The sequence below is a fragment of the Microplitis mediator genome, chromosome 11 (genome assembly GCF_029852145.1).
Source record: "Microplitis mediator isolate UGA2020A chromosome 11, iyMicMedi2.1, whole genome shotgun sequence".
In the NCBI taxonomy this organism is placed as follows: Eukaryota; Metazoa; Arthropoda; class Insecta; order Hymenoptera; family Braconidae; genus Microplitis; species Microplitis mediator.
The window spans coordinates 6,885,216-6,897,960 of NC_079979.1; the positions used below are offsets into that span (position 1 = coordinate 6,885,216).

Here is a 12,745-nt window from a genome sequence, read left to right on the forward strand (position 1 = left end):
ATGTTGTGAAAGTTGATAAAGACATGGCAAAATTATTTAGAACTTCAATTGAACAATTTTCTCGCGAAGATTTTTCTGAACTTGAAAAAGTAAAAAAATTTGCGAATGCTTTCATCAACTCAAGAGTATTATCAGGTCAAGAAGCTGCTTGTCTTGTACTTCATTTACCAAGTTTTTTATCAAGTGTGGATGAAGTATTTATTGCAACTTTTCCGAAAAATGATCGAAATCGTGTGGTTAAACGTAACAAAGAATTATCAAAAATGACACCTGAATGTAGAAATATTTACCAAGATAATATAATAGATAAATACTGTAGGCGGAATAAACAATATGAAGTAATGTGCTTGGCAGATCTTGCGACAGGATTCAGTAATTCCGGAAAATTAACAACAGAATCAGAAAAAACTGAAATAAAACAAGATTTAGAAAATGAAAATTGCTGTTATTTTGATGATAAAGATAATGAAGATCAAGAGAATGATGCCAAAAAACGCAAAGAGCGTAAAATTTTAAGAATTCGTAATTACAACAAGCATCAAGATGAGGATAATTATTTACGAGAACAGTTACTTTTATTTCTTCCTTTTCGTAATGAAAACATTGAAATCGAAGGTCTAAGCTTAGAAGAAAAAAGGAGAGTATACAATGACAATGAAATTTTAATTAGAAAAAATCGCGCTTTGATATATCATTACGATGAACACGTTATTGAAGATTTATTTAATAAAGTAATCGAAAATAATATAGATGATGAAGAAGGAAATAATCGTGAAATAAATTTAGAGAAAAAGTTAGAACATAATGAGTTCGTTGATTTATTTGTCGAAACTAAAATAACTGATCCATCTAAGGAAAATGGAAAGGATTATAAGGTTAGTGTACCAAAAGTAATGAAAGAAAATGATATTTTAGAATTACTTTTAAAAGCCAACGAACAACAACTTCGAATCGCAATGCATTGCTTACATGCTCAAAAAAGTAATAAAGCAGTTCGATTAGTTATTTGTGGTCAAGCAGGGACTGGGAAATCATTTTTGATTAAACTTTTATTTCAAACTATTTCTGATTACTACAATGAACAGATTAGTTGTTTAGATATATAATCAGCAAAAGTTATTCTAGCTGCTCCTTCCGGTAAAGCTGCATTTCTTATTGGAGGTGCTACTATTCATAGTTGTTTCAATTTACCGATCGATAACATAAAAGGAAATATCCCGCCATTGAGTTCAAGCGCTGTTAATTCAATTAGATTTGAAATGCGCTATGTAAAAGTTGTAATAATTGATGAAGTATCAATGATTGGTCGCAATCGTTTAAATCAAATTGATACTCGTCTTCAACAAATTACTGGAAACAATACGCCTTTTGGCGGTTTATCTGTAATATTTGTCGGAGACTTAAGACAACTTCCAGCTGTCATGGATAAACCAATTTATTATACCGCGCAACACTATTTAAGAGATCGAAAATTAGAATGGAATAAAGAAAATCCAGGTAAACGATTTCAACCTAATATTGCAGATCCTGCTTACGGCGCGTTATTTGCAACAGATAATTGGATACCCTCGCAGTTTTGAATCACGGTGGAAACACCGAGGTTTACACGGTGGAAACATCGTGTACACACCGTGGTTTCTCGGGTGTTTCCACCGTGTTCACTCCGTGTATTTGTTCCATTCTTACACCGGGTATTCACCGTGTATACACGAGGTATCCACTGGGTTTTCACGGTGTGCCTTTGTTGACTACATACTACATCCACCGTGTTTACACGAGGTGTCCACCGTGTTTTCACAGTGTATTTATCGTGTTTTTTCGATGTGTCCATAGGGACGACATATTTTACCCACCGTGTTTACGCGAGGCATCCACCGTGTTTACACAAGGTATCCGCCGTGCTTATATGAGGTATTTACCGTGTTTTCACGAGGTATCCACCGTGTTTTCTCGGTGTATTTTCCGTATAGAATTTCTATTGATTTGAATTGGATTCAATCAGAATTCTTAATCAGGGATTATTGGCGATACATATTCGAGCTCTATGAGCTTAACAATACCCTTTAAAAAATTGGTATTTTTGACCTTATTGAATTAAAAAAAGCAGCATTTTGCGTAAAACTTCGAGAATTCAAGGAATAAAAAGTAATAAATAGACACGAGTTCACAATTTTGCCTCATAAAACGAATGCTTTTAGACGAAAATAAATAGATGCGATTGAAATTGAAATTTGTGTGAGTTTTTAATCAGATCAGAACGTTAATGCATAAGAGAAACGCCGCCTGGAATTATAAACGTTATAAATCTTATTGAATTCGATTATGGTGTAATGCTTAAGTTTTCAGAAGTTTAAATATTCTGAAGTATTTTATTATATTCATTATAATTTTCAAGGCTAACAAATGAGTAGAAGAAATAGTCGAAAAGTGAAATTTAAGGACGAAAACTGAAGCTTATTAAACGAATTGTTAGATACATTTCACTAAAATCGTCTATAAGTTTTAGTTTTTAAGTTATATGAATTTCAATAGAGTTACTTTTAAACTAATTGATCAATTCAATCCATCTTTGAACGTGCTCGAGGTAGTCGCTTATAGAATAAGTAGTGAAAATTAAGATACAATCAGAATTGTAGACGATTCCGTGATGACACAAGGGTTACAACACAGACACAAAAGACACACAAGACAACAAATAATCAGTAATTTAGATGTCACATTTATTAAATAACATTATTAATTAAACTTGAACATCAATACCCAATGTACCTGACGATCGGAACGTTTTTCGCGCGATGAAAAAAAAAAGTTGGAAAGTAAAAAATCTATTTGATGACTAGATTACTGATGTGTTTCGCATGTAGGTGCTGGCAGGTCGGCCGAAAATCTAAGGCCACCCCAAACCTCCGGAACTACCCTTTCAGTAGTCAAATCACGTAAATTTTTCATTTTCATTGTGCGAAAAACATTCCGATCTTCATGTACATAATATCTATATGTATGTTAATACATCTTTAACGAAGATATAAACAAAATTATTTATTGTTTTTAGCTTGACGGCGACACTCTTTGAAATATTCACCCATCCACTTGTCCAAAAACCGATCGATGTCGTCATTACCGTTTTTGGCGATGTTTAACTCCCACTTTTTTTGAATGTATAGAGACAAATCTGCAACAAGTAAATAAATCGTGTGTAGGTTTATTTCGTTTATATAATATATATACTTTTTTTTCAAAATATTGCCATTGCAGAATGTCTGATGTCGAGATTTTCAAAGAATTTCGCTGTAGTATGTTTTATTTTAACGAGAAATGTTTAAAAACGCTATCAGTTGAAAAGTTTATGCGTGTATGTGCGTATATATATATATATATATATATATACATATATATATATATATATTGTAACGAGGTTTATGAAACCCTCATTATCGCACCATGATAATAGGCCGTTACCCAGGGTAGTTACCACATGCTATCTGGTTTACCCGCTAGATTATATTCAATTATTATTATTATTTAATAATCCCTCTCCATTCGTATTTTCAATGGAAGGGATGCGCATCACGTCGACGCATAAGCATCGACGTGAATCTATAAGAAGGCCTGCGCGCCGTTAATTATTCAGATTTAAGCTTTTTCTCAACTTTACTATCATTATGTCTATATAATAAATACAGTTTATCTTTTTAACTCTTTTCTTTTAACTCTTACCTGTCTACGCCTGAGTATTCAGTAGTATTTAAGTATACTTTTTAATTAATCGAATAATCATTAACTGCAATGATTATTCTCGTGTATACCTGCTACACTTCCTAGCCTACATACCTTCCTGTAGAAGACGGCAACCCCGTAGAGGTGCATACCTGCTGTATCCTCATCCTAGCCTATAGCACCTGCCTATAGAAGACGGCAACCCCGTAGAGGTGCATACCTGCTGTATCCTCATCCTAGCCTATAGTACCTGCCTATAGAAGACGGCAACCCCGTAGAGGTACATACCTGCTGTAGCCTCATCCTAGCCTATAGTACCTGCCTATAGAAGACGGCAACCCCGTAGAGGTGCATACCTGCTGTATCCTCATCCTAGCCTATAGTACCTGCCTATAGAAGACGGTAACCCCGTAGGATGTATACCTGCTACATCCTTTTCCTACGATACCTGCTCGTAGAAGCGTGTACCTGCCACGATCTTTTCCCACAATACCTGCTTGTGGAAGCGCGTACCTGCCGCGACATTTTCCTACGATACCTGCTCGTAGAAGCGTGTACCTGTCACGACCTCATCCTACAATACCTGCTTGTGGAAGCGCGTACCTGCCGCGATTTACCCTGTAATACCTGCTTACAGAAGCGCGTACCTGCCGCGATAATCTTCTACAATACCAGCTTGTAGCCATACCAGACAATTGTGATACAGAGCTCACAATTGTCTTAATTATTTATTGCTCTCAACCATCGATACCAGTGGACCAACATCTCACAGGTAAGTATAATAACACTATTATTATACCTTTGTAATTCTTGTGCTTCTCACTAGTTTGGCTTATTTTGCAAACACCTGTAGTCTACTATCTCTCTTTCTGGTATATTAATACCCTATAACAAGCCCCACGACTCCCGATCCTTTATATGCCTTTTGCATATATAAATTTATAGCCAACCGGTCGTCTGGTCCTTACGAACCGGGTAACACCAGGATCAGTTACCAAATAATTAGCTTCCTAGCTAAAAGGGACACGGGCCCATTTAATTTAAATGGGTAACGGACGGTTGATTCATCCCTACTAGAGGGGTGGACCTCAACTTCGTTTCAATATATATATATATATATATATATATATATATATATATATATATATATATATATATATATATATATATATATATATATATATATATATATATATATTTATATTTATATATATTAGGGTGCTTAAAAAAAAAACTTATTATTTTTTCTTTTACCCCCCAGAACGTTAGTGGTTGCCAAGAAAAAAATTCTCCCGAAAGATGGGCTCTCTAGCTCGACTCGAAGGGGTCGCTATTTTAATTTTAATTTCCCATCTGATTAACATGTAAAAATTTATTTTTTTATTCAAAGTGTAATCACTCATATGCTGCTCAATATTTTTCAAATTTATACACAAATCTTCGAAGTTGATTTCTCAAGCTTTCCAAAACCCTATGACAAGTCATAATTATCCCCAATTGAAGCTAGCAGAAAAAATATCGAAAATTAACAATTCCATTTTGAAATACAAAATTGATACTTTTCAGATAGCTTTAATTGACATTTGAGTAATGGTAATTATGACTTGTCATAAGGTTTTGGAAAGCTTGACCTCACCAAATTTTAGCCAGATATCTTTCATTCAGCTATCACAGAGTCCCCTTTCCGATTTAAAATACCCGCGAAAATGATTAATTTTAGTTTTTCGTTATTCTGACTATGACAAATTTTTTTTTCAAATTCCGTCTAGCATAATTTTGTAGGGGATTAAATTCTCTACAAGAAACTACTGATGCATTATGTACGTCAAACGAAATGGGAAAAAGTTACGGGGCTCTTCTAAGATCAACAAAAATTTAGTTTCCTCAGTGTTAAATTTTTTTTTTATTATTTTTCATTCTTATTCTATCAAAAAATATATTTTTTTTTTTAATTTTGGGAGCACATTTTTGTAGGAAATTTAATTTCCTTTTTCCTAGTTCGCTTGACGTACATAATGCATCAGCACTTTTTTGGTAGAGAATTTAATCCCCTACAAAATTATGCTAGGTACTGTATTTGGACTTGGTCCGTTATTGGACTTCTATAGAAATTTTAATCAGTTTTTGACCTACCCGGACTAAAAAATTTGACCTGATTTTAGTCTAATTGGACTATTTGATCTGTTTTTGATCTTTTACGAAAATTTTAAGTTGTTTTCGACCTGCCGTTTTAAGAAACAATTGCGTTACGGGCAGACAAAACTAGATTAATTCTTGAACTTTAAAAAATTTTAGTTCTGGAAATTTGCAAGGACAAAACTTGATTAAATCATAGACATAAAATTTTTATTAATGGGCAATATTTATAAAAAAATATTTACTTACAGAATTGATTGTGTTTTATCTACTATTCATTTTGTATTTTTTGTTTAAAAATGTCGGCAGTTATGGAATTTTGAAAGCTTAATTATTAATTGTCTTGATTGAATATTTATATCATTGAATAAAAGTGATAAAACAACTCTTAAAATGTCAAGAATTTTTCTTATTCACTGGATAAAATTGAAAATATTTTGGCATAAGAAAACATCAAAATTCTTGTGCTACGGAGAAAAATGTCGACTCGAAATCTACCAATTTTTATTATGCTGTCGACCAAACTTGAAACAGAACGTAAAGTATCCAAAAAATTACTATGCTCTTATAAAAAATTATTATGCCGCTTCGGAATTATTATAATGTATGAAACTAATTGATATTAAAGCTTCTCGATAAGTTTCTTGCGCGTGATAAGTAATGTGATACAGCACAATAATTTTTTGGATGCTCTACTTCCTGTTTCAAGTTTGGTCGACAGCATTGTAAAAATTGGTAGGTTTAGAGCCAACATTTTTCTCCGTGTGACATCTTATTACTGAAGCGCATTAGCATATTTCAAATTCCAAGAAAATTAAAATAAATTTATAATTCTAGATTATTATTATTATCATTTATGTTTATAAAAAGTCCTGTTTTTGTTCTTAAAAGCAATTGAACACAGACTAAAAATTATAATAAAAAAGTCTGTTTTTAGTCTAAACCCGATTCATAACAGACCAAAAATCATACAAAAATAAGTCTGATATTGGCCTGGATAATGACTAGTACGGACAAACACACATTTAATTCCTATATAAAATGAATACGATATATATATATATATATATATATATATATATATATATATATATATATATATATATATATATATATATATATATATATATATATATATATATATCAAAACCAAATTTATCATTAGGTGCATTATTTACGTAGGATGTATTAACTTGATTATTTGAGTTAAGTAATGGCATGAATTTTTCTTAATTATAAGTGTATAGCAGACTAGAGTATCAGACTACCATCCAGCGATTACCAGAATTATGTAGCATTGATGTGGGTCATTGATTGGTTGGGTAACCACCCCTTAGTATAATAATGGTTAACCGATAGTAATTTTTTGTTTTTCAATTTAAATTTTACTGACATTTATATTAATGAAGACAATAAATCCTAATTAAACTCTTTAATTAATAATTTACAGATATTTTCTATGAGATTTTAAAAATGACAATATTCGTTCATGCATGTTTATATCTAATTATATATGATTATATATGATCAGATCTGGCCAATTTTTGGATCTGATTTTATATGAAGTCATTTATAATTATATATAATTACACTAAATTTTTTTCATCGGGTATTGATTTCAATGACTTTCGCTTAAGATCAGAGCATTAATATACAAAGTTTGTAATAAAATTTTTCTAATTGTAATAAAATTTGAAAGTATCACTGCTTAGGCACGGGTAAACGGCATTGGAATACACTTGGTTATTTTTTTATTTTCATTTTTGGGTCACAAATAAACGAATTATATTATGGCCAAATAAATAAATCTAAATTGGGAAATAATGAACACCCCAATATTTACATAAATGATCGTTTTAACCAAAGATATTATTGCAACCTACTCGACAAAATATTACAGTTTACGGTAAAAAACTTTGAAAATATCACCATGACGAATGCAATAGTTAGGTTTCTGCAAAATCTACTAAAAATCACATTTTTGCGATAGAGAACGTAGACTTGAAATTTTAAACGAATGTTCGTTGAATTAAAGAAAATTTTAGCGCCGAAATCATTCGGAATAATTTCACGTTTATGAAAGTTTGCAGGAGTGTTTCAAGGGTGTTGAAGGTTTAAATGGTTTTATTTTTCGAGTAGAAAAGTTGGATACTTGGATTTTGGAAATTATATGAACTGAGTTATGAAGAAATTAACTACAAAATTTTTTCAGAAGTAATAACGAAGATTGTAAAAAAGTTTTCAAATATAATCAAGAGATCCATACGAGAATTTTGCCTGTGATAAATAAAACAAAGTATATAGCTATAAAGTATTTAATATTTCAAATTTGAAATAGAATCGTTTTGATTTCAATTTATAAAAAAATACCCTTCTAATCCTCAGTTACTCAATTAGTTATTCATTACCAAATTTTTGAAACCGATCGATCGTGCAGGCTAGCCCCCTAACTTTACACAGTTTTCAAGCGCAAAAGAACTTAAAAAAGTGAGCTCATAACAAGTGTTTTCGTACCTTTGACTTTCTTTTTTTCTTCTGGTGTTACCACGATTTTCAAAGGATTCTTTACATCTGGTTTCATGTACAACGTGGCAAGCTCCTCAGGTTTCCATAGAACATTTACATCTCGATTAACTCGTTTCCGCATAGTTGGTGCCTGAACAAGTTTAGCGTAGTCTTCGGCGGAAATATGCGTCCCATCAATGACATACGTCTAAATGAAATTAAAAAAATACAATAGATTGTTATTCATAAATAGTACATTGAGTCACAAGAGATGAAACAATTTGAGTGCATCCGAACCCGAGAGCTGACATCACCCGTGCCTTCATTAATGTTTCATCCCGTGTCACTTATTACATTTTTCATCACTTCTGCTCAGAGCTTTAAGTTTCAATGGTTGAGACCAGTCGAATCAAACCAATATCAGTTTTATATTGTGGGAAGCTGTTGACGTATGTTTAAATTACGAATTCCAATTTGCATAAAATTTATTTACTTATAATTAAAAATTTGTAGATATTTTGACATTTTAAATGAAATTGAGAAGCCGAAAATTTATAAAAAAAAAAAGTTGAGATGCTGATACGGTTGAATTAAACATTCAGCAACTGCTTTTATACCACTAATTTATTTAATTCGAAATCCAAGCATACGTAACTGTTTGTCATGGCGTTAATTTCAAATTAGCTTTTTTTGTAAGGAAAGATGTCTTTCTTTAATAACAAAGAATACTACCCAGCGCGTACCGAAATTACTTCTAACACAACAGTACATTCAACGAAAACATGTAGAATCGTCAGTTAGGTTCTGAAACGATGTTGAGGTCCACCCCGCTAGTAGGGATGAATCAACCGTTCGTTACCCATTTAAATTAAATGGGCCCGTGTCCCTTTTAGCTAGGAAGCTAATTATCTGGTAACTGATCCTGGTGTTACCCGGTTCGTAAGGACCAGACGACCGGTTGGCTATAATTTTATATATGCAAAAGGCATATAAAGGATCGGGAGTCGTGGGGCTCATAATAGGGTATTAATATACCAGAAAGAAAGATAGTAGACTACAGGTGTTTACAAAATAAGCCAAACTAGTGAGAAGCACAAGAATTACAAAGGTATAATAATAGTGTTATTATACTTACCTGTGAGATGTTGGTTCACTGGTATCGATGGTTGAGAGCAATAAATAATTAAGACAATTGTGAGCTCTGTATCACAATTGTCTGGTATAGCTACAAGCAGGTATTGTAGATGAGTATCGCGGCAGGTACGCGCTTCTGTAAGCAGGTATTACAGGGTAAATCGCGGCAGGTACGCGCTTCCACAAGCAGGTATTGTGGGATGAGGTCGTGGCAGGTACACGCTTCTACGAGCAGGTATCGTAGGGAAATATCGTGGCAGGTACACGCTTCTACAAGCAGGTATTGTAGAAAAATGTCGTGGCAGGTACACGCTTCTACGAGCAGGTATCGTAGGAAAAGGATGTAGCAGGTATACATCTTTACGGGGTTACCGTCTTCTATAGGCAGGTACTATAGGCTAGGATGAGGATACAGCAGGTATGCACCTCTACGGGGTTGCCGTCTTCTACAGGAAGGTATGTAGGCTAGGAAGTGTAGCAGGTATACACGAGAATAATCATTGCAGTTAATGATTATTCGATTAATTAAAAAGTATACTTAAATACTACTGAATACTCAGGCGTAGACAGGTAAAAGTTAAACGAAAAGAGTTAAAAAGAAGAAACTTATTTATTATAAATTCATTATGAATTTAATGGTGAGAATACTAGTATAAAATCTAAATCATTAACGGCGCGCAGGCCTTCTTATAGATTCACGTCGATGCTTATGCGTCGACGTGATGCGCATCCCTTCCATTGAAAATACGAATGGAGAGGGATTATTAAATAATAATAATAATTGAATATAATCTAGCGGGTAAACCAGATAGCATGTGGTAACTACCCTGGGTAACGGCCTATTATCATGGTGCGATAATGAGGGTTTCATAAACCTCGTTACAGTTCATATAATAAATTGTATATTAAGATTAATTCAGCTGAATCTTATAGTCTATGACTTTCCGTCGTCTTAACTTCAGACAGCTGTTGATTGGATATTTCTGTTAGGTTGTTCAGATAAAGCACTAGTAATTTATAAAATTTACTTTTCCATATATGTAAAAAGTGTAAGGTTTTAATTTCTTTTGCGAAAGATGGGAACATTGTGCGCTATAAATATTCTTGGTAGTATCTTCTTTAACTAATCAAAGACGTGCTTTCTTACAACAAGCTGCCGAAAATTATATAAATAAACTGTAAATTTACCTCTTTATTATTTACCACCACTGTACATTCTCTCAACTTTGGATAACGTTTTCGTATATTTGTATTCGATACTGTTGAGTTTTCATTTGTTATTGTTTTAACTATATCAGCCAATTTATCTACTTTTGATTCTAATCTTTGCAGTTGTCGAGATAAGCCAGGTTTGTAAGGAGTTTGCATTTTGTGTAAGAGCTGTAAACGTGGTATAAATGTACTGCGAGTGAAGGGATGGTGTGATGAACGAGGATTGCTTTGAGAGTCGACTGGTGTTATTTGTGAACTGGATGATATTTGTGAAAGTGTACTACTTGAGTTTGATAAGATTCCATAAGGGACTTCTGATGGACTATTTGAGTGTGCTATGACATTTGTAACTTCTCCTAAGGCTTGACGAAGTTGCTCCGAGTTTGAAGTGTTATCAATCACTGGTTCCATGGTGGCAGCTGTTTCATTTTGCTGTTATTAATAAAATAATTTTATTATGTGGGAAATTTAAGAAAAAAAGGTTAAACTCTGAACTATCCAACTATTATCGAACCGTTTTTTAACAATTTTTAAAAATAAAAATATTGAGAATAAACCAATATTAAATTCAAACTAAACTCAACAGAGAACAAACCAGTTTGAAAATGAAAAAATTAGACATTCACAAACAAATACAACAAATAAACTAGTTCCAAGCTCCTAAAAAAATAGTGTTCTGATCAATTTTAAGAGTTTGGCAATAAAATGGAAATAACTAGAAAACAATGCAGAATTATAAAATAATTCATCAGAGATATTTTGTAGGAAATAAAATTGTCTACAAAAAAGATTCTATGAAATTTTATGATAAGCTTGATAGTTTCGCCGGAACAGTGAGAAGATCTCGAAATTTACTCTAACTTGACTTCAAGCTCCAATAACTTTTGAACAGATAGATTTATCAAAAAATGATAAGAGACTTTTTTTGTAGAGTATTCAATTTCCGACAACAAACTGTATTGAGAATTTCCGAATTCTCATTAGCTGACATGGTATAAAATTCAGAACGAGCAAAAATTAGTTCTTCGAATTGTATCAAACTTTGACGTCGGATATCTTGTGAATGGTTGAGTGTTGTATTACAGGGGAAATGCAATTTACATGAAGTCTTTTTTTTGATAACTCCATTGGTTGAGACTATTGAGAATTATGAGGTGTTCGTAATTTACATGACAAAATGTATTAAAATAACATATGCAACACGAGCTCTTATGTGGAGAAATCCCAAGTACAACATTGAAATGATTTATGCCACGCGCACGCCTTAGCACCCAAAATCCACAGTAAAATATTTTAAAAAACTCACTTCATCCATTCCAGTTTCACTACCAGGAGTCGGAATCGGTGATGGTGGCAACATATTTAGGTAGTACTGTGCAGATTCATCAATAGCGACACTTAAACTCGTTGGTTCTGCATTCTGAAATACTTGATGTCTATAGTACATTCAATTGAATCACAATAGATAAAACAATATTAATGCAGGCCGGGGTGAAGTTTTCCGCGTGATTCAAAGGCGAGAACTGACGACAGCCGTGCCAGCATTAATGTAATATCCCGTGTCACTAATTACATTTTTTATCATTTCTGCTCAAAACTTCGAGTTTCAATGTTTGAAACCAGCCAAATCAAGTTAAAATCAGGTTAATACTGTAGGAAGCTGTTGACGTATGTTTAATTCACGAATGAAAATCAAAATACAAATTATATAATTAATGATAACAACTAGCAATTACTTTGACGTGTAAAGTATAATTGAAAAGTCTGTAATTTGTAAAGAAAAACAGTTGACCAGCCGATAAAGTTATATTAAAAATGAATTTAGCTTCAGAGGGCTGAAATCAAAATTGTTTTCACCACGAGGGATAAAAAAAAACTGCACTCACATACGTCACAGTTTGTCAGGTCATTAGCCTGAAATTAGCTCGTTTGAACCAGTTAAATAAATATAGAAACTTCAAGTTGTTATAAAAAAAAGTAGATTGATGAGTTAAGTTTTATTTGTTACTTCTTCAACTGAAATTAAAACATTTTAAATCCT

General features: G+C 32.8%; 1 protein-coding gene across 1 annotated transcript; it reads right to left on the minus strand.

Moving 5' to 3' along the window:
- Nucleotides 1-3,035: 3,035 nt before the first annotated feature.
- LOC130676885 (uncharacterized) lies at nt 3,036-12,196 on the minus strand. The gene is made up of 3 exons (XM_057483394.1): nt 12,011-12,196; nt 8,368-8,566; nt 3,036-3,172 (listed from the first exon to the last, which is right to left on the minus strand). Exons 1-3 carry the CDS (start codon nt 12,149-12,151, stop codon nt 3,036-3,038), a joined length of 477 nt encoding a protein of 158 aa, XP_057339377.1. The 5' UTR covers nt 12,152-12,196.
- Between the last annotated feature and the right edge of the window lie 549 nt (nt 12,197-12,745).